General features: G+C 44.2%; 2 protein-coding genes across 2 annotated transcripts; both read left to right on the top strand.

Moving 5' to 3' along the window:
• Positions 1-504: 504 nt before the first annotated feature.
• Positions 505-12,809, top strand: exoc1 (exocyst complex component 1). Its single transcript, XM_080833689.1, has 19 exons — positions 505-640; positions 1,288-1,428; positions 1,687-1,817; positions 1,912-2,071; positions 3,065-3,252; positions 3,493-3,720; positions 4,007-4,139; positions 4,335-4,444; positions 4,893-4,961; positions 6,001-6,150; positions 6,437-6,546; positions 9,063-9,234; positions 9,524-9,625; positions 9,705-9,781; positions 10,094-10,322; positions 10,485-10,668; positions 11,045-11,244; positions 11,725-11,919; positions 12,061-12,809. Exons 2-19 carry the CDS (start codon positions 1,305-1,307, stop codon positions 12,211-12,213), a joined length of 2,715 nt encoding a protein of 904 aa, XP_080689815.1. The 5' UTR covers positions 505-640; positions 1,288-1,304; the 3' UTR covers positions 12,214-12,809.
• A 489-nt stretch (positions 12,810-13,298) lies between these two features.
• chst14 (carbohydrate (N-acetylgalactosamine 4-0) sulfotransferase 14) lies at positions 13,299-19,687 on the top strand. The gene is made up of 2 exons (XM_080832076.1): positions 13,299-13,627; positions 18,238-19,687. Exons 1-2 carry the CDS (start codon positions 13,337-13,339, stop codon positions 19,063-19,065), a joined length of 1,119 nt encoding a protein of 372 aa, XP_080688202.1. The 5' UTR covers positions 13,299-13,336; the 3' UTR covers positions 19,066-19,687.
• The last annotated feature ends 1,299 nt before the right edge of the window (positions 19,688-20,986 follow it).

Here is a 20,986-nt window from a genome sequence, read left to right as displayed (position 1 = left end):
TCAATTCTCCCTCGATGCTCTCTTTTCAGCTCAAAAAGCCTTGTCTTGAAATGTGGCATCTGCACACACACTTGAGAACTCCCGTGACAGAGAGCGCATTTGGCATTAGAGGCAGACCTGTGTCCTTTGTTATAGCATTGCCATTGGCTGTAGTTCCAGGTCTACAAGTACTTTTTCCAAGCTCTTCCAGCTTCAGAGTTGATTTTTTTTGAACACATCAGACTGGCACACACACGGATTTTTTTTTTACTTTGATTCACGGGTATGATGGTTGTAACAAGATCCAAAAGATTTTTGAGCCATTCTGCAATCCAAGAGTGAAGAGTCTAACATAAAATGGCATGACAGCAAGTGTTGGTGAGATGTTGATCAAATGTAGATTTGTCAGCTTTCGTGATCTTTTCCTTGGATGCAGGACAGCAACGTTTTTGATAAATATTTCAGTGCGGCATCATCTGACTCAACGTGAAGACGTCATGTCTCCGGAAACAGGAAGTAACAGGGCTAGGACAGCTGACCGCACAAAACAGAAATCATGAACTTACACTGAAGGACAGTCCTGTAAATACAAATTTAAACGGATATGAAAGAAGAAAACGTGTAATTTTTACAAACTTGTCTGGTTGTGAAAACGTTTGAGGTAAGTTAAGTGTGCATTCCAAAAGCAAGCATTAAACCTTTTTGTCGGAACGAAGACGCCTCCCTTCTAGCATCGCATATAGCTTGGCTTGCTAACTATCCAGATATGTACCGTCTAGCGTAATAACAGTAACTAATAAATTAAACACTTGTGAATGCCAAACGTTCCCTTGCTTTGGTGAGGCAGTGTGCACATTTCTGGTTAAAGTGTCTTGCTACTGTTGCCAGGCCATCAAAGTGGTTCTTGCGGATATGGGCTACGCTAATGCAAACTTTTACTGCCCATGGTGGCTAAACTGACGTGCTAGCCAAAATAGCTTTAATCAAGCATACATGACATTTCATTCAATTCAGTTAATCGCACAACGTATAATATATAGTATTCAGCGGCGCGGCAAACTGGAGACTGTGGGCGAGGTTGTTCTGCTTTATAGAATGGTTGGCTATTCAATTATATAAATATATATTAGAAATTGTATATCTATGTCTGCACCCGCACTCAGTTTGTGCTTAACATTCAGAATATTAAGAATATTAAACCATCCCTCTATGAAAGCGTTGTATTCAATTTCTTACAATTGCGCCAGACGTTAATGGCGTTTGTTTTCAGGTATTGCTGTCCACATACATTGTTTATTCCTCTTACAGTTGATACAGTTAACAAAATGACAGCCATCAAGCATGCCCTCCAAAGGGACATTTTCACGCCGAATGATGAGCGTCTCCTCAGCATCGTCAATGTGTGCAAGGCAGGGAAGAAGAAGAAGAACTGCTTTCTTTGCGCCACAGGTAATGGACTGCCGTCATCTTCACCAGATTCCCTGTTGGGTTGTATTCACCTCTTTGAAATATATTGGGTGTATTGTCTTCCTCTAGAGCTCAGATAAATCGTACTTTGGATGACGGCTTGTCTTTGAATATGAGCAAGTCTACAATTCTGTATTCTTTATGTGACTTATTTTTTTCCAGCCATGCATAACCCAACTGGGACAAACAGCCCCGTTCTATGATAAACATTAAGATTCCACTCTCTGATTTGCAATGTAGTGACCACAGAGCGGCCGGTGCAGGCGAAAGTGGTCAAGGTGAAGAAGTCGGATAAGGGGGATTTCTACAAGCGCCAGGTGGCATGGGAGCTGCGGGATCTCACCGAGGTGGATGCCAAAGATGCCAACAAGGTTAGAGGTCATAGGTCATTAAGATTGTTCTCACTGGATCTGCATGTGCCTGTTCTTCAATTCATGACTGGCATGCGTCGTCATCCTTCTCCAGGAGAACCCAGAGTTTGACCTGCACTTTGAGAAGGTGTATCGCTGGGTGGCAAGCAGCACAGCAGAGAAGAACTCCTTTATCTCCTGCATCTGGAAGCTCAACCAGCGCTACCTCCGGAAGAAAGTGGAATTTGTCAACGTCAGTGCCCAGCTTCTGGAAGGTATGAGACGCCTACTGTTCAGTGTATTCAAAAATGATACTCATAGAATTGGAGTTCTAGAAGGCAAGCCTTTGTAGTGCTGTGAGCATGTTGTGATGTAGACGGCTAACATGATTTAGTGTTGAATGCTCTGATGTAGACGTTAAAACCTAACCTGTAGAAACTATGTTACACCTTGTGCAAATTAATCTGGAGAATCTCAGATTTAATTTCCTCTATTTGTTCATTCCAGTACTCCAAAATGGCTCTTTGTTTTATTGTTATGGATCCGTTGTTTAAGTAGGGTCTCTGTGGTTCCTATGTCTTTCTCATGCCCTTTCCAGCCTGTTTGTGGAAAAATAATTCTAGACTGTTGTGTCTGGTATTCTACTGGTTCTATGTATGGGTTGCCCAGACACAGATTCCTCTGTTACCTTCACCCAAGTGATAGGGAATAGTACAGCATGAATCATTCTCTGTCAACAACCTTACTGATTGGGCTTAAGGAGGCCTCTGTGAAAAGAAGCCCTGTGGCTTGTTTGCGCTGTTCCTTTAAGCCATGGTTTTTAACCCAGACTGTGATGCTTTGTCAGGGTAAACCTAGTTTGATTTTCTCCAACGCTGGGCCCTAAAAGCATGGCTCTGCTTCAGATCTCTTCTGTTTGCTTTGTGAGATGTGCTTGGTGAACTGGAGCATGGCTGTGTGTGTCTTGTGATGCTTAATCTCTCCTGTACTCTTCTCTCTAAAATCTTTCACTGGCCAGAGCTTCCTAGAGCTGAAGGTTGGTACAAAACTCTTTACTTTCTTCTCTCATGGCCCTTCCAGACCTCTCATACCACTACTACCTTAGCCCATTCCCATAGTATCTCCTTGTCAGGTCATCTGTCCTAAACCACCTGTCACCTCATGCGAATCAATCTAAGCCATACAACCATAACAGCACAGCATGTATGTGTACTTATTGGGTATCAACCCATGTGTGCGAACTCAACCTTTTCCTGACTCGTCCACAGAGTCAGCTCCGAGCAGTGAGAGCCAGAGCGTTGCCGGCGGCGACGAGGATGCCCTTGATGACTACCAGGAGCTGAATGCCCGCGAGGAGCAGGACATCGAGGGGATGATGGAGGTGTGCGAGTACGCCATCTCCAACGCAGAAGCCTTCGCCGAGAAACTCTCCAAAGAGCTGCAAGTACTGGATGGGGTGAGTGGAACAGAAGGCTGCCTACACCAGTGTCATCTGTAATGGTGAACAGACAACTCCAGGATATTGGCTTAGAGTTACTTGAGTTTATTTGGCTTTGTGTTGGTTTGTGAGAAATCAGTGTGATTGGGCTGAGAGTTGTCATTTCAAGTCTGCTTCCTATTTAGCTCCTGTTTCATGGTTTACCATTTTCTACTCTTCTGTTGACCCTCTCTCCCACCAATCTGGCCCCTCAATCAGGCAAACATCCAGTCCATCATGGCCTCGGAGAAGCAGGTGAGCAACCTGATGTTTCTGCTGGACAAGGCGCTGGGCGAGGTGGACACCATTGAGGGGAAGCTGAGCAGCTACGAGGAGATGTTGCAGAGCGTCAAGCAGCAGATGGACCAGATCTCCCAGAGCAATCACCTCATCCAGATCAGCAACTCCAACAACGGCAAACTCCTGGACGAGATCCAGTTCCTGGTGGTGAGGCCATGTCGGATATCTTTGTGTTAGGAACATGTATCTCAAAGCTTGCCATATGACATACATGGGATGGGACAGTCAGTTATCACAGAAAAACTTTCAGCATGGTTTGAAAAGATGTCAAATAAACCCTACAACATGATTCATTCTGTTTAATTTCTGTTTTGGTATGATTCATTGTCCGGAAAAAGCAGGTATAGTGGTGAGCAGTATTTTCTTCTCCGTTGCTGTTGCCCTTCACTGGAATTATCTCCTGATGCAGGTCGTTCTGTCTGTCTGTTTACAGAACCACATGGACCTGTCTAGAGGGCACATCCGGGCCCTTCAGGAGGGTGACCTCTCCACCCCCAAAGGCATCGAGGCCTGCATCAATGCCTCAGAGGCTCTGCTGCAGTGCATGAATGTGGCTCTCAGGCCAGGTATGCCCACCACTCCCCTCTGCTGTCTGTCTCCTCCCCCTCTGCTGTCTGCCTCCTCCCCCTCTGCTGTCTGCCTTCTCTCCCTAAACAAACACCAATGGTTATGGTTATGGTTATGGAATTTGCCAGATGCTTTAGTCCAAAGCGAAATTATTCTCATGTATTATCTATGTTTGTTAAAATGGCTTCCTGTAGGGCACGATAAGCTGGCTGCGGTGAAGCAACAGCAGATGCTGTTTAGTGAGCTGAGGGACACATTCGCCCGGCGCCTCACCAACCACCTCAACAACGTGTTCGTCCACCAGGTATCTGCGCACACTCCTACGACCTGCTTGCACAAGCAGTCCCATTCAGCTGCCCAGTTCACTTTGCACGCACTGTGTTTGAAGAGAAGGCTTCATGTTACATGATAGAAGCTGTGCTCCCTCCTGTCACCAATGCTACCCCCCTCCAACCAGTCACCCAGGGAACTGTACAGTATTTGACCAATGTCAATGTTCTGGGGCCCCCTATGAGGGGTGAATGTTGTCTTGTTTGGTGTATGTATGTAAATATTTGCCGCTTGATTTTCCTGTTCATTAGTTGTCGGCCCTTCTGTCTTCTCTTTTTCTTGGCTGTTTTTCCTCTCTATCCTCAAACTGATTGGTCTCTTGTCTCCTGCTCCTGTGTTTGATTGGCCGCCCTGCCTCGCTCTGTTACCCCATCACGCAACTCTGTGCTCTCTCTCTCTCTCTCCCTCTGTCCCTCTGTCAGTTCAACCACTTCAGTCACTTCAAAATGACCATCCCTCAGTTCTATAGGTCCTCCTGTCTGTCACTCCCTGTGAGTACACATGTCCAGCACCCGCCCCCTCTGATGTAACACGTGACCTAATTTCCTCCTCGTCTAACCATGCCCACCCCCACCCCTTCATCCGGTGCCCTGGGTTCCTGTCAAGAGCATGGCTTGTGCTCATGAAGACCTAACTTGTCCGCCTCCATCTGAGAAAATTGAATTAAAAAAGAAACTCTTCTTCACTCAAGAACTTTAATTAACCCAAACGTGCTACCCCCTCTCATTGTAGTCAACTCATTGTGGCACCATTTTATCACCCCCTTGTGGCTGGGAGGGACAAAGCACTTTGCTTTTTGTGTGTGTGTGTGTGTGTGTGTGTGTGTGTGTGTGTGTGTGTGTGTGTGTGTGTGAGGTTTGCTTCTCTGCCTGTGCACCAGCATGTTGTGTCCCAGCCAGGCAAGTGCAAAGACATTTGTTACCCAGCGAGCCAGAGAGGAGCCATCATCCCAGCGCTGCTTTGTAGAGCACGCCCTGCCCCTCAGCTCAGGCTGTGAATGGTACAGAGACACGTGCTGATGAACGAAAACGTGCGCAGTAGCTGCCGTGGTAACGATGCAACAGATGGGTTAAACGTTCCCCTTCAGCTGGTTGTTGTCCGGGGTTACTTTATGACATCATGATGTTCTAAAGGGTGGTTAATCAGCATCTGTACCAAAAAATGCTTTTGACCAAGAGAGCTGTCTGAGTGCCATCATAACACCAACCCCTGGCCGTGTCTTGTAGTGTGTTTGTATGTTTGTTTGCATGTGTTAGATCTCTGAGCAGATGTTTGAGCTGGGTTTGTTTACTGATAACTGGTTTTGTTGCTTTTGCATTTGATTTTTGTGTGTATGAAGATGACAGTGATTTTTCCATAATAAGGGCAGTAGCTTTTTACACCCTTTTAGCAAGTGCGTGTGTGTTTGTGTTTGCTTGTTTGTTTGTGTTCGAGGTTGTTTATGTGTCGTTGTGTATTGTTGGTCTGTCTGTCTGTGTGTCTAAAAGCACACAGGCCTGTTAAGACCCTTTCTTTTCTGCTCTCCCTCAGGGCCATGACCAGAGCTCCACGCTGTCCCAGCACACCCCTGACCTGGCCCTGCCCAAACACAGCCCTCTGCACCGGGACCTGCTGCGCTATGCCAAGCTCATGGAGTGGCTCAAGAACACCCAGAAGGAGAAGTACGACGGCCTGTCCAGGGTAAGGGTCTTCCTCCAGCATGACCACCACCACCACCACATCATCGTCATCCTCACTCTCATTGTTCAGATCAGCTTCATCATGATTGAACATATTTACCATGCAAGACACCTTACCTTACAAAAAATTGCCAAATCCAACTTATTAGCATCCCGTCTGAGCCAGTACATGGCCTGTGAGCTTGGCACTGTTTGTGAAGTCAGAAATTGTAGCCACAATGTCGCCCTGCATTTCACCTCACTTTGTTAACGATCCTTTCCTTTGTTTCTCATATATTTTATTCTAGACCTATGTTGATTACATGTCCAGATTGTATGAAAGGGAAATCAAAGACTTCTTCGAAGGGGCAAAAATCAAAATGACTGGCACTACCAAGGAGGCGAAGGGAAAGTTCGGTAAGATTTCTGTGTGTGTGTGTGTGTGTGTGTGTGTGTGTGTGTGTGTGTGTGTGTGTGTGTGTGTGTGTGTGTGTGTGTGTGTGTGTGTGTGTTCACTTGTGAGTGTTTGTGTGCAGTCCCCTTGCTCAAAGCACATTGATATGAAATGTGAACTATGGCATCACAGTGCTTTTATGTGTGCTTTTTGTCTGTGTAGTCATAAGTGCTGTGAGTCAGTGTGTCTTTTTTTAACTTCCCAGTTTTTTTTCTTTACATTAATGTAGGACCCTTCGTTGCCTGACGTTTCGTGCAGTTAATGTCTGTGCTTTCAGTGCTAAATAGCGCAGTATGCTTATGTGTACATTAAAGAGTGAGACATTGAGACTGCTGTCTGTGTGCAGTGTTCTAGATGCCTGTGTCTCTGTCTCCTCATCTGCTGTGTCTCCATTGTGCAGTTCTGACATGCCCCGCTTGGCTGGAATCAATGTTCACAAGAGCACATTAAACACCAACCTCTAGCATACCTGCACTGTCTACAGCATATGTCTCTGTAGGCTACATGTATTTGAAATCTATAAGAACAGAAGTGGGAATACATTTGCAATTTGATGTTTTGGTGCCAAAAAGTCAACATACTCTTAGGACCCACAACCATGATGTAGTTAAAAGGCAAGGTCTCCCATTATATTTACTTGATGCATTGGTTATCAATTTGTTTGTGTACACCTAGTCTGTAAAAACATATGTAAATCCAGAACATTAAATGAAACGAGTTTAGCAGAATACACTAAAGTAAGGAACCACTCAATTTCATTATAAATGTAGATCTACTTAAATTTCCTCTTTTGCACAACTTAAACTTCAAATTGCAATGTAGCATTAAGATATTTTTCACGTATTTTATTTTGACAGATGCCACTATTACTTTTAATGGCTTACTTATACCCACACCACAATGTTTCTGTAATACCACAACATTAAAAAACAAAAACCAATACACCCTTTAGCCGTCAACAGGCGTTCTACCATTTACCCTCTTCTCCCTGCTTGGGAATGGCAGGAAGTAACTTCTCGGCATGCTATGGTCAGAATTTCTGGTCCAGCTTTTTTTATTATTTCTTCTAAAACACAAAGGGAAAAAAGCCTATTGGTTTTTAGCCACCGCAGCGCATGTCAGCATTTGACCCATGACCTATCACCCTTTGACGTGTCCCCCATGAACCCCCACAAACCCCCACCCCCAAACCAACCCCTATCCCTCCCACCCTCTCCCCTCACTGCATGCCCTGAGCCTAACGAGTCTCTGTCTCTGCCTGCCTTTTCTAACCGGCTGCCAGCCACGCTTCCGCGGAAAGAGAGTGCTCTCAAACAGGAGATGGAAAGTAAGTACCACACACACAGCTTACACACACTTACCTTCAGGCACATTTACATTCAGCTTTGCCGCGGTAGTTGTTGATAGTTACAGTTTTCGATGGTTTTAGGTAGAACAGATTTTGATGTTCGTTTATCCAGAAGTACCGAAGACACACTTCACCGGAGTGTCCTTATTAAAGATGCTTACTCTAAGATGCTAAAGATGCTTATATGGCAGAAGTATGACATTAACATGGTAGTCTTTACCTCTGCACCAACACACCATGCAGCACAGACCTTAGTTAGTCCTCTGCCACAATATAGACTCAGGCAGTGTTGCCAGATAAACATGAACTCACACACTGAGGTCTTTGCCTCTGTATGACACCATATTACTCTGGGTCACAGCCTAGTCAGTCTGAGCTTATTACCCATGTAGAGAAGTCCATGGTTGAGCCCCCCCCCCCCCCCCGATCTACTACAGTTGTCACTTATTTTAAGCAGTTGGCCAAAGTCTTTTAACTGTTTAACTGTCTGTCTGTTTCTACTTGGGCACGCTGTGGGTACCTCCTTCCTATGTTAGATTAGATTACAGGGCATGCACTCCACACATGTGGCTTATCAGCCAGTCATGTGAATGTCAGACTAACCGGGAGACTCGTATGAGCGGCGGTGTCAGTTTGCTTTTCAGTAGTGGTTGATCAGTAGGAATAAGACTCTTGTTTTATTGATGCCATTCTTTTGAACAAGGTCCTTTGAGCTTGTTGGTGTTAAACATTGATTTTCCTGTTAGCCAGTCTTTCAAACCAATAAGAAGTTGACACTTGTTTCTTTGCCTGCTAACCGACTTATATTTATTGCTAAAAGTATTCTTGTGATTGTTGTGGTAATAAGTGTAATGATTGAGTTTGAGAATAAATTTCAGTGTTTGAAACCAGATTAAGGCAGGTTTAATGATCAAGTTCATGCCCATTGGTCATTGAAAGCGCTTTACAAATGAGCAGATTGAAGAACATTGAAAAATAAGAGATGGAAAAAAGGTCAAGTGTAATAAAACAGTTAAACGAACATAGAACAGTAAAAGATATATATAAACAGAGGTTCTTTGAAAGGCTTCCAGCATGTTCTCCATGCAGTGCTGTCAGAGGGTGACCTGTGTTTGTTTTTCGGTACCCACGGCGTGGCAGGCCTGCACGGCAGCTCGGGGAAGCTGACGGGCTCCACGTCGAGCCTGAACAAGCTGGCGGTGCAGGGCTCCAACAGCCGCAGATCCCAGTCCTCCTCCCTGCTCGACATGGGCAACATGTCTGCCTCCGACCTTGACGTCGCAGACAGGACCAAGTTTGACAAGGTGACGATCACCGCATGACTTTGAATAGTTTTGTGTGTGATTGTGTGTGCCAGCAAGTGGCTCTGTTTATTAATGTGTGTGACTGTTTGTGTAGTATGTGCATTCACATGTGAGTGTGTGTGTGTGTGTGTGTGTGTGTGTGTGTGTGTGTGTTTGTGTGAGAGAGAGAAGCCACCAGCAGAATATGGATCACACTATGACTATCAATGTGACGTGTTCATATTATGAGTCAGTGTTTTCTGTGAAGTGTGACTCAGTGAGCTCACCCACTCTCCACTCCACCCTGCAGATCTTTGAGCAGGTCCTCAGTGAGCTGGAGCCTCTGTGTCTGGCTGAGCAGGACTTCATCATCAAGTTCTTCAAGCTGCAGCAGCAGGTTCCCCTGGCTCAGGTGTGTGTGTGTGTGTGTGGTTTTTAAAATGGAGTGTGCCATCAAACTATGACCATAAAACATCATTATCTTTTTCCAGGCTGAGGTTGATGACGCAGATGGAGGCGCTCCCTCCAGGCCCTCAGTCAACGAGCACAGGCACTCCATATCCTCAGAGTGAGTCAGCTGATTACTTAACTCCAAAATGGCATCTGGCCACCATGTTTTTCTCCAATTTCCTGTTGTTTGTTGACACTCCAAAACACTTGTTATTGACATTCATCCTAGGGGGAATGAGGCTTCTGGGCACCCAGAAGTTTTATTGTATCTTAAAGGTGTCATCTCATTTCAGGTCTGAATATGCTTCCGTCAAACTGAATGATTACACAGCTGCCTCCTGGTGTGTGTGTGTCTGTGTGCATGCGCGTTTGCTTGTGCTTTTGAATGAATGTGAATGTACCTGTAACACATACTCCCCTTCTCCACCAGGCGAGACATGGTGCGTCTGATGATGAACAAGATCTTCCAGAGCATCGAGACGGAGCTGAACTGCCTGATCGCCCTGGGTGATAAGATGGACAGCTTCCACTCGCTGTACATGCTGGTCAAAATGAGCCACCACGTGTGGACCGCTGAGAACGTGGACCCGGCCTCTTACCTCAGCACCACGCTGGGCAACGTGCTCGTCACGGTCAAGAGGAACTTCGACAAGTGCATCGTGAGTCTCCTCTTTGTCCCTGCATCCCTGGGTACCCTAAGCCAGATGCTTTTGTGTGGTTATATTCCGAACAAGCATTGCATGCATTTCTATGCGGGTGGTTCTTGCTATCTAGTTGTGGTTTTTCATTTCACCCGACCTCTTCCCTTCCACCCCCCCCAGCAATTGCAAATCAGGCAGATGGAGGAGGTGAAGATCTCGAAGAAGAGCAAGGTCGGCATCCTGAACTTCGTCACAGGCTTTGAGGAGTTTGCAGAGCTGGCCGAGACCATTTTCCGTAACGCGGAGCGGCGAGGTGACCTGGACAAGGCCTACAGCAAGCTCATCAGAGCCGTCTTCCAGAACGGTGAGGTCGTCGTCCAGTCATGCTAGGGCTTTAAAAGACCTTGGTGTAAATATCTATATTCTGTGGTTGGATGTGTAAGCATTCAGTATGTTCCGTGCGCAAACAGTGCATCTGTAAGTGCAGCTGAGAAATCAAAATTAGCAAGCAATCAACAGTCACACATAGCACACTTAACATGGTCCTCACATATGGATTTGTGTGGTAAACATTTTCAATGCAAACAATGTTATGCTGGAAAAAAATGAACCTACTGGATCTTTGCAGCATCATTGGGTCTTTTCCAGTTTAATATTTGCTCGTAAGCTGGACATTTGTAAACCATTACTTCAGCTTTAGCTTGCGCGTCTAAATAACCCTGTCTGTATGTGTCCTGCAGTGGAGAAGGTGGCCAACGAGAGCCAGAAGACTCCGCGGGACGTGGTGATGATGGAGAACTTCCACCACATTTTCTCCACGCTGTCGCGCCTCAAGATCTCCTGCCTGGAGTCGGAGCGGCGCGAGGCCAAGCACAAGTACACCGATCACCTGCAGTCCTACGTCATCACATCACTGGGGCAGCCGCTGGAGAAACTCAATGTAAGGAAGGAGAGAGATGGAGGGAGGGAGATGGAGGGAGAGAGATGGAGGGAGAGAGATGGAGGGAGAGAGATGGAGGGAGGGAGATGTAGGGAGGGAGATGGAGGGAGAGAGATGGAGGGAGAGAGATGGAGGGAGGGAGATGGAGGGAGAGAGATGGAGAGAGAAGAGATGACATTGATAGAAAGACATGAAAGGTTAGAGGAAGGGAGGGTTTCAAGAATTTCAGAAAAGTTCACAAGCTTGTTTCCAGAATGGAGTACAGTTGTGAAAATGTCACTAAGCTGTGTACTGATACATTAATTACAGTGCTGAGAGAGATGTGGGCTCTAAGATTAGGGTAAAGTGTTCATTTTAATGTTAAACATACTTGTGTGTTATGTGTGTTACAGTTGAGTTACTGACTTATTAGTCAGACACATGTAAAGGACATAGTGTTGTCCCTGACCGTGAGTGTCTGTGTGTTTGTTCCTCACACAGCACTTCTTTGAGGGTGTGGAGGTGCGTGTGTCTCAGGGCGTGCGTGAGGAGGAGGTGAGCTACCAGCTGGCCTTCAGCAAACAGGAGCTGCGTAAAGTCATCAAGGAATACCCTGGCAAAGAAGTGAAGAAAGGCCTGGACAACCTCTACAAGAAGGTGGACAAGCACCTGTGCGAGGAGGAGAGCCTGCTACAGGTGAGCAAAGGGGGATGTTGAGTGACTTGGGGTGAAAGCTTTTCAAAGAGGTTGTGTTGTAAAAGTTATATTAGACAGGAAGTGTCACGCTAGATGGAGGTGGTGGTTGTCTGTTGTTGTAATGTGTCTCTTCTCCACTAGGTGGTGTGGCACTCCATGCAGGATGAGTTCATCCGTCAGTACAAGCACTTTGAAGGGCTGATTGGCCGATGCTACCCCGGCTCTGGAATAATCATGGACTTCACCATTCAGGACATGCTGGAGTACTTCTCTAGCATCGCTCAGTCCCACTAAATCACACACACACACTCTCATGTAAAGCGTACAATACATACACACTCAATACAAACACTGAAATGGGGTAACTTTGGACCTCCTATAAAGAAAAGAAGGGATACAGGCTAATGTGTAAGAAGAATGTAAGCGCTCGAAATACACATGCCTTGTATATAATTGGGTATCTAACAATTTGCTTTAGAATCCATTGTGTAAATTACTGAACTAAGTTGATGACCGCTTTATTTTTTCTTTGGTGTTAACATTGAACCGAAAAACTCTTGCAAACTGACTGGAAATAAGTGTGTAAGTGTGTGTGGCTGTGTTACATTTGAATACTATTTTTATCATTTCATCACTACAGAAAAAAAAATGTAGTTCACAGACTCCGTGCTGATCTTGTAGTTACTGATGGTGTCTTATCTGTGTGCGCTTGTACAGAATCTTTAAAACAGGAAACAGGCCTCATCTGAAAAGTTGTCAGCACTGCCTGATTTAATGTTGTCCATCCATCCAGTTACATCTTTTGCTGATTTTTTTTTATATATATGTCCACTTGTGCTACTGCTAAACAAAATAATGCCAAATGTCTAATAAATAATGCCATATTTGTCTCTAGTTTGTGGTGGATTGTAGTTCATGGCTTTTAGTGGTTGATGGCTTTTTACACAAAATATGGATATCGAATTTAAAGATAATGATGTTTCTAGGCATTCTTTTAGTATCTGGTATTATGTTTGAAATGTTTTCTTGACATAAGCTTTCGTGAAGTTGCAGTTTGATCAGGCCATTGGAATTTGAAAGATTTTAGGACACTATTTATTTATGTCACTAGAATATTAACATTTCAAACACAAAAAAACAGTACTCTCTATTTAACTACTCCGTAACATGTTCGAATGATGAGATGTCAACCCAGAACTACGTCCGCGTCTCCTCCCACCAAGAACGCTTAAAAATGCACTCACACTACAAATCCCACAATGCATCTTTTGTCAGTGTTTCTTCTGAAACCCCCCTGAAATGCAACGAGAAAGTTGGCCGGCGGAGTGAACGTTATGGAAATGTTTTAACATAGCTATTTCCTTTGTTTCCGGAGAAGACAGTATTACAGGATACTAAGCGATAGGCTTATACCAAGATGCCGGTGCGTAAGCAGGAGTTTGTAAAGAAGGGGGTCGGCGGGCCTCGAGGCAGCTCGGTTATAAACTTTAGACCAGTAGTGAGTGCGACGTCTCAACGCCGAAGTTCAGCGGTCTTGCCATCAGTCTTGACGTTCGCCGTTATCGTGGCGTCCGGAGGCCTTCTGCTGATGATAGAGAAAGGAATGTTGAATAATATGGAGACACCGCCACCGCGGGGGAACGGCAAGAATGCAAACTATCTCCAGCAAGTGAGGCATCATGATTCAACTGTGGACGTGGAATCTCAAGTGAGCCTATTTTTTTAAGTGACTTCCTCAGAAGGCTGTTTGCTTTTTTGCTCTAGTTAATTACTGTGAGTCCTTCTCAGTAATATTATACTGTTTTTATACTGTTCAAATAGCGCACAGTGAAAGTTGGCTTGTGTGAAATGATTGACGTGTAGGCTTTGTGGACACGTTTGGACTTGCACATCTTTCTGAACATGTTCGGGTAGGAAGGATAAATGACAACCAGGAGCCGATAGATGGTCTAGTGTTTTTTTCTTTAATTTAAATTCTGCTCCTGTAATGTTAATATGCAGCATACATAACGTGGCTGTATACCACGGTATGTCAGCCTTCATTGAGTTTTAGCCAGTTTGTATGGATTTACAGCACTTAAAGTAATCCACGCAAATCCTCAAATTCTCAGAACATACGCGGCCTATTAACTGAGGGAAGAACGGTGCACATGAAAGCTCTTCTTTATTTTGTCTGGCTACATTGAGAGTTTAGGGGAACATGGCAAGTGTATTCTATGCATGTTGATTCATTGGAGTGTCATATAAATATATTAGTTTACAATGTAAATGTAAACAAGCACACAAAAAGTGCAGAAGCAAAACTTCTCACTGTGCCTTTAAATGTAGGCACACTCGATGTTGGACCAGACAAAAAGTGTCCATTTTATCCAATACAAAAAGACGTTTTTGATCTCTTATGACACAATGTAGGCCCAAATGTAAACAATTTTTTTATATATTGAGCTGATATGGCCTACCCCCCAACAATGTGATGTTTAATTCTCCTATAAAACCTCATAAGTTTAACATTATGGCTCATACCTGGAGAACAGCGGGGCATGGATATGCTTCATATTATATGGTGTGCATAACTATACCTTGATGGCCTACTGTCATAATGCAATTAGGCTAGTCTTTGAAATATGCAATATGTAGTTTTTCCTCATTAAAGGCTTTCAGAATGAAAATAGTTTGTCTTCTTGTGCATTTTGCTCCTCTGGTTCACATCTTTACTGCATTTGTTAATGTTTCTCTGGCCCCCGACAAACACTTAAAACAAAGTACCGAGATGCATGTCCCAAAATATTGTGAAGTAACTTGCAAGTCATCCAGGCATTCTATATGCCTACTTGACAGTCTCACTCAGCTGCCATTGACTGACTGACTGACTGAAAGGTAGAAATGGTTCGCTGTAGCCCTGACCCTTAACACTGTCTGCACATGAGCCCTGGAGTGGAACGCCTCACCTGGTATGATTTTAAACACATATGGGAACCACATTGGTATTATTGGGGTGTTTCCAACAGATGGCCAGTGGAGGCATTTTTTTTTTTTTTACGTTAGATGACTATTTATATCCCATGAAACCCATCCCATGTTTGTCCTTGTTGAGTTTGAGACTGGATGAGAATGTGCTTTCATTCTAGCCTAAACATGACCTGCTACTGATCACCTAAAACAATAGTAACTTCTGCTTAATACACATTTTAACTTGTATTGGATTGATATATAGAATATCATTTAGAATTAGCATAGTCATATATAAACTTATCTGTGTATGCTTATGAAAATGTTTCTTTAAAGTGTTACTCAGTCCACCCACTGCATCATTTTGACAAAAAGCTAACAATTGGGCAAGACGCTGGGAACTCCTGTGAATGATGAGTCCTGATCACCAAAGGAAAAAGAGATTCAGACTAACAGCTGGGGACTCGGGGAGGTGGGCCGCTCATTTCATCATGAATATAAGTGCCAAACGGTTGACTCTACCTCAGCATCACCCTTGTTAGGTTCAAGTTCAAGTTTATTTATATAGCACAATTCACATGTTATAGACACAATGGGCCTCATTCTCGACAGCAGTTGAGAAGACTTTGAGAAGGACTTTCTTCTGATCTCAACTTCGGTGGATTTAGGAAAACATTTGCCATTCTCCATAGTTTTCTCATCTGGGATTTCTTCTGAACTTCAGAAGACTTTCAGAACGTGAAATAGCAGTCGTAACTCTGCCGTAATCTTCTCAAATGCGATTCCTCAAATAACCACAAGATGGCCACGTCGGCATTTTTAAAAACTGGGTTAATGGCTGAATTTGTGAGAAACCGTTGGTGATTGCGTTCACTTCACGTCAACTACAGACATCCTCGGATTAAAATAATTATAATAATAATAAATACGAGAATATTTGTATCATTAACAATTACGTTTCACATTTATAGTCGTGATTCTACGAGACATCATGATGTCATTAAATAAATAAAAGGACTACACCAGAATGCTAATCCAGACTATTCTCATTTGTATCCACATTGGTGGAATGAACTGCCTCGTTTTTCTATTTCTTATGTAAAGTAGTATTTATTGTTACACTAGGTCTCTATTGCTCGTAGCTTGACTGTTCTCTCCCTTGTACATCGCTTTGGACAAAGGCGTCTGCTAAATTACTGAATGTGAATGTAAATGTACACGAACACTGCACATGTAAGTCAATAAATAAATACACCCTAAACCCAATCGCGTTAAAATAGCCATAGTGGAATAGAAGGGACACATCCTGCAGTACCTCCATGTCTGCACCAGTTAAATTAAATCTGCGCTTTTTGCTCGCTTCTCGCTAAGACATGACTCGCAAGGTGCTTTCGTGTAGATTCGGGAGATTCCGACAGCAACTGTTCTACGGTTGTGTGCCCTAATAAGGAGCTGGCGGGGTGTGTGTATGCAAATCCACTTCACGAGAACGCGCATCAATTTAAGAAACTAATCCGGAGGAACACAGCTGAGAAGACTTCGGCTGTTTATGACGCATTTTCAAGCATGCGGGAATGCAGCGGAAGCGTTTCCCTTACGTTGTTTTTACGAAGTTGCGTAAGTAACATTTCAGAAGAAGTTCAGAAAATGAACGAAAATGAGGCCCGATGTGCTTTGAGTGCAGAGAAGACATTCAATTATCTAAAATAAACATACAAACAAACACACTTAGCAAATATATATATATATATATATATATATAAATACGTAAATACATTAAATAAAAACAACAGTTTTAATTCCCTTTTTAAAAGAGAGCACTGAGTGCGATGACCTTAACTCCAGAGGTAGGCTTTTCCAGAGGGTTGGGGCACAGTTACTAAAGGCACTGTGTGCAGCATTGGTGTTTATTCTTGGGGTCGTGAGAAGACATTTATTGAACCGCAACGCGATGGATCATAAAAAGAAATCAAATAAATATAGGGTGGGGCAAGGCTGTTTAGTGATTTATAGACAAGAAGGAGTATTTTAAACTAGGTTCAGGATGTGTTGGGCCATTTTCAACCCATATAATGCAGAAACTGCACATTTTGTCAATATTAACACCAGTTTTGATGTGTTTCATCACAGTACAGTCCTATAATTTAGATAACAGCTCAAAAAACATATTTAAGGGTGCAATTACACTGTAATAGGCAGAGGCACGGGAAGTAATTTTGGTCAGGGGGTGCTGTAGCCTAAGTAGCGGGGGTCTGGGGGTCCTCCCTGTTAGATTCTGGTGTATTTCTCATGTACAGATCTCTAGTGTAGGTGCCTCCATCACTTTCAGGCCCTCCTGAGGGACCATGTAGGCCCAGATCCCAGTAAGGTTAACAGGTCACCATATGATGCCCGTTGGAGACAGCTCCACTATGTCTGCTTAGGCCCCTCTGTGTGTGTGCTGGGTAGCATTCCTCAAAGGCGCCCATTCTATCAGACCCAAGGGCAAGGGCATCGATGAGCTCATGAGACTGTTTACGTGTTCATATGTGTGTGTGTAATCCTTTGGTTGAGATGTTATACATTCTATTTGGCTTATGTAATTATACTGGTTAAATTGGGCTGCACGCTAGACTCAGGTCGATCAGAGCAAGAATCACAAGAGACGACACCATCTCCTCTCCAGGACGGATCCACGCAGGCTGCGTGTGCCCTGAAAGAACTCTGCTCCACCGGTACTTTAGATACTTAGACTCAGAAAAGTACTTAAGTGATATTTCTTGTCTGCTACAATAAATATCTTTGGCTCTGATCCAAACCACTTCAAGCTCCTTGATTGAGACTCCATTCTACAACCCACGAGACCACCTTTTGTGATTAGGGACAGTTAGTCTAAATAGAGAAAGAATCTTACAGAACATTTTGTGATTTTTAGATGCAATTTCCTGCATTCTAATACATTTTAGGGTGAGGAATTGTGAATCCCATCTGACTTACACCCTCAGATTTGCACAGTCAAGTTTACCGCAGACATAGGCATTTTCATTATTATTATTATTAGGAATTGTGAATCTCCATCTTCTAACTCGTCGCATTTTTGCCAAAATACTCCAAGTTCGTCTACGTTTTTCTTCATCCGTTACAGTTCCAACTTCAGCACACACACGTGAACCTCATAGCAAGATCTCCATGCATACCTGTGATAACTAAAAACTAGCAAACCCATTTGTTTAACATTCATTTTCTTCCCCAAAGCAAAAATATGAGTTAAACCGTTTTAATATATATTTAATACATAAACATTAGTAAGAGCTTTATTTATTTTTCCCTGCCTGGAGCCATTTTATACCAGCAGATCAAGTAACCACTGTTCCCCAACTTCTCTCTCAGATTCTGCAGGAGATCCGCAACCGCACCATCCGCTCCATGTGCGGCCAGAAGAACATGCCCCACAACGTGTGGTCACTAAGTGCCTTCCAGCGGAAGACGCTGCTGCAGCACATCCTGGTGAGCGAGGAGCACCAATTCCTCTACTGCTACGTTCCCAAGGTGGCCTGCTCCAACTGGAAGCGCATGCTGAAGGTGCTAAGCGGGGTCCTGCCCGGCGTAGACACCAAGGGGAAGATGGACCATCGTGCCGACCTCCTCTTCCTGTCAGACCTGCAGCCGGAGCAGATCCGACACCGCCTGCGCCACTACTACAAGTTCATGTTCGTACGCGAGCCCATGGCGCGCCTGCTCTCGGCCTACCGCAACAAGTTTGGCGAAATCGCGTCCTACCAGAAGAAGTACGGCGCCGAGATCATCCGGCGCTACCGCAAGGGCCATGCCAAAGACAACAACATCGCCGGGGACGACGTGACATTCACGGAGTTCGTGCGCTACCTATTGGACGAGGACTCGGACCGCATGAATGAACACTGGATGCCTATGTACAACCTATGCCAGCCGTGTGCCGTAACCTACGACTTCATTGGGTCGTACGAGCGTTTGGAGGCCGATGCCGCGCATGTACTGGAAAAGGTGGGCGCACCGCCACACCTGCAGTTCCCAGAGCGCCAGTCCTGGTACAAGCCGGTCACTAAAGAGACTTTGCATTATTACCTGTGCAGCGTACCGCAGAAGCTACTGCGAGAGCTGCTACCTAAGTATATTCTGGATTTCTCGCTTTTTGGATATTCCCTCCCCAACACAACCGCAGAACACTGCAGACACTAAAGCAGGGAAGACAAACTTTTATCAATGTTATTTTCAGGTGGTATTTAAATATGGAGCCCTGTTACACTCCCCATTATATTAGGTCATGTAAAGAAAGGATCAGGAAACTGACGTGTGGTGTGGTTTGGATGAGGTTGAAACCACTATGCACTATGCATCTTTGACACTGTTCAAGGACCCCAACAATTAGAGGGGAACCCTTTAAACCACCCCTGGAATTGGACCAGGTGGTAGCTCCCCCTGAAGCAGGTCTGGACCTAATTTGGTGGATCTGCCCCATATTTTACTATACCAGGGGTTTTCAACTGGTTTTGTCCCAGGGACCACGATTCTGACTAGAAAGTAATTTGCAGCCTACTGATGTGCCTGCACCCGCCTGCATGTTTGTAACCGCAAACTGCCATGCCCCCTGCACAGATATTCTGCCTATAACACTTAAATATGTGAAATAATCAGGGTACATCGCAAGCCGCTGCCACGCCCCCTCCCCCTGCACAGATATTCTGCCTATAACTTTGAAATGTTAAAGCTGCTGTAAGCCGACTTCTAGATAAACATCATAGAAATCCATCATGTCCCTTAAATATGATGACCACACGCAAAACAGCTGGTAGACACTGATCACCACTGTGAAATCTGTGACACTGTTTCAGGCAAGAAAACGTTTTATTTGCTGATTGAAGTACCTTTTGCCTGTTTTAGTATTGTTCTATTACAGGGTGTGAGAACACATGGTATAAGGTCTTCCGTCTATTTTGCATCGAGACAGCTTTAGTATGTACAGTATGAAGGAAACTTTAAAACTATGCAACGCATTTGAAAAATGGAAGTTGGTATATCTCTTGCAGCTGTCGCTGCAGGTCAATGCACTTTTCTCTGGCTGGCTAGAGATCACAGAATACTCAGCAATGCAAATGAGCTCTTGGTTTCTGATCTTGCAGTGGCATTTAATATTGTAATGTTGTAACTTAACAAAAATCAAGCCTTAAGTCTACTGAGGCTAAAAGCTCTTTTGAGGATCATAGATGTGATTTTATTGGCTTGATACACGTTCATATTTTTGGGTGGCCAATCACATCCTTTCTATGGTTTAGTCCTTCCTTATTTAATTTTGCTCACGCAGTGGACCATTTCCCAACACCTGCTGTGAAGAGCGAGTCACACACACCTAGCACTCCAAAAACCTCTACTGCCAGCCAGTACCCAAGATACACACAACTGTTCAACCACATTCACACACAACTGTTCAACCACATTCACGTACACAGGAAGAGCATTCCAATTAAAACATTCCTGAATCAGACCGATGTTATCTATGACAAGTTTATTGGAGCCGAATGAATAAACAAACTACTTAACGATTTTAATGAGGAAGTGTTTCATTGCCACCCAGTGTCGCTTGAAAAAACAGAATCTCTGGGATAGAGGAGCCGTTTATAAACCCGTCAATGCAACTCAAGTATGCCCCCAAGAGGCAGGCAGCTCATTTGGGAGAAAATAACATGAGGCAAAGCCTTGGCACGTCACTCTGACCTCACAATCGCACCAATAGCATTCATGTGGGATGAATTCCGCAAGAACTGGCAGTCCCTCCGTGAGGAAATACCCAAACACTAGTGTCGTAGCCAACCAGGCCCATAAAGCCCTTTGTAATCAGCAGAAATTAGATTTGCCTGAAGAAGCCTTTTCCTTTTCATGAAACGTCTGCGTTAGATAATTGTGAATAAATAGCTGTTTCGTAAGTCAAAATGGTTTCATCATAAAAGCAGAGGCTACGAGAAACAAAGCACGCTTTTATTCACAAAGAATAAATTAATCAAGACAATACACTGAAACACTTCACATGCACCTAAAAAGAATACAATACATTACCACAGGAGAGCAATTCGGAAGTATTCAGCTCAGTGCTTCAGTCTGATAT

This window comes from Sprattus sprattus, assembly GCF_963457725.1.
Source record: "Sprattus sprattus genome assembly, chromosome: 2".
NCBI classification, from domain to species: domain Eukaryota; kingdom Metazoa; phylum Chordata; class Actinopteri; order Clupeiformes; family Clupeidae; genus Sprattus; species Sprattus sprattus.
This window is presented reverse-complemented; position numbering and strand designations above follow the sequence as displayed.

Bases quoted from the DNA above. Each gene is read 5' to 3' on its own strand.
- chst14 (XM_080832076.1), top strand. From the start codon at position 13,337: ATGCCGGTGCGTAAGCAGGAGTTTGTAAAGAAGGGGGTCGGCGGGCCT. The intron at 13,628-18,237 runs GTGAGCCTATTT...CTTCTCTCTCAG, and splicing joins CTGTGGACGTGGAATCTCAA to ATTCTGCAGGAGATCCGCAA.
- exoc1 (XM_080833689.1), top strand. From the start codon at position 1,305: ATGACAGCCATCAAGCATGCCCTCCAAAGGGACATTTTCACGCCGAAT. The intron at 2,072-3,064 runs GTATGAGACGCC...ACTCGTCCACAG, and splicing joins CAGTGCCCAGCTTCTGGAAG to AGTCAGCTCCGAGCAGTGAG. The intron at 4,445-4,892 runs GTATCTGCGCAC...TCCCTCTGTCAG, and splicing joins ACAACGTGTTCGTCCACCAG to TTCAACCACTTCAGTCACTT.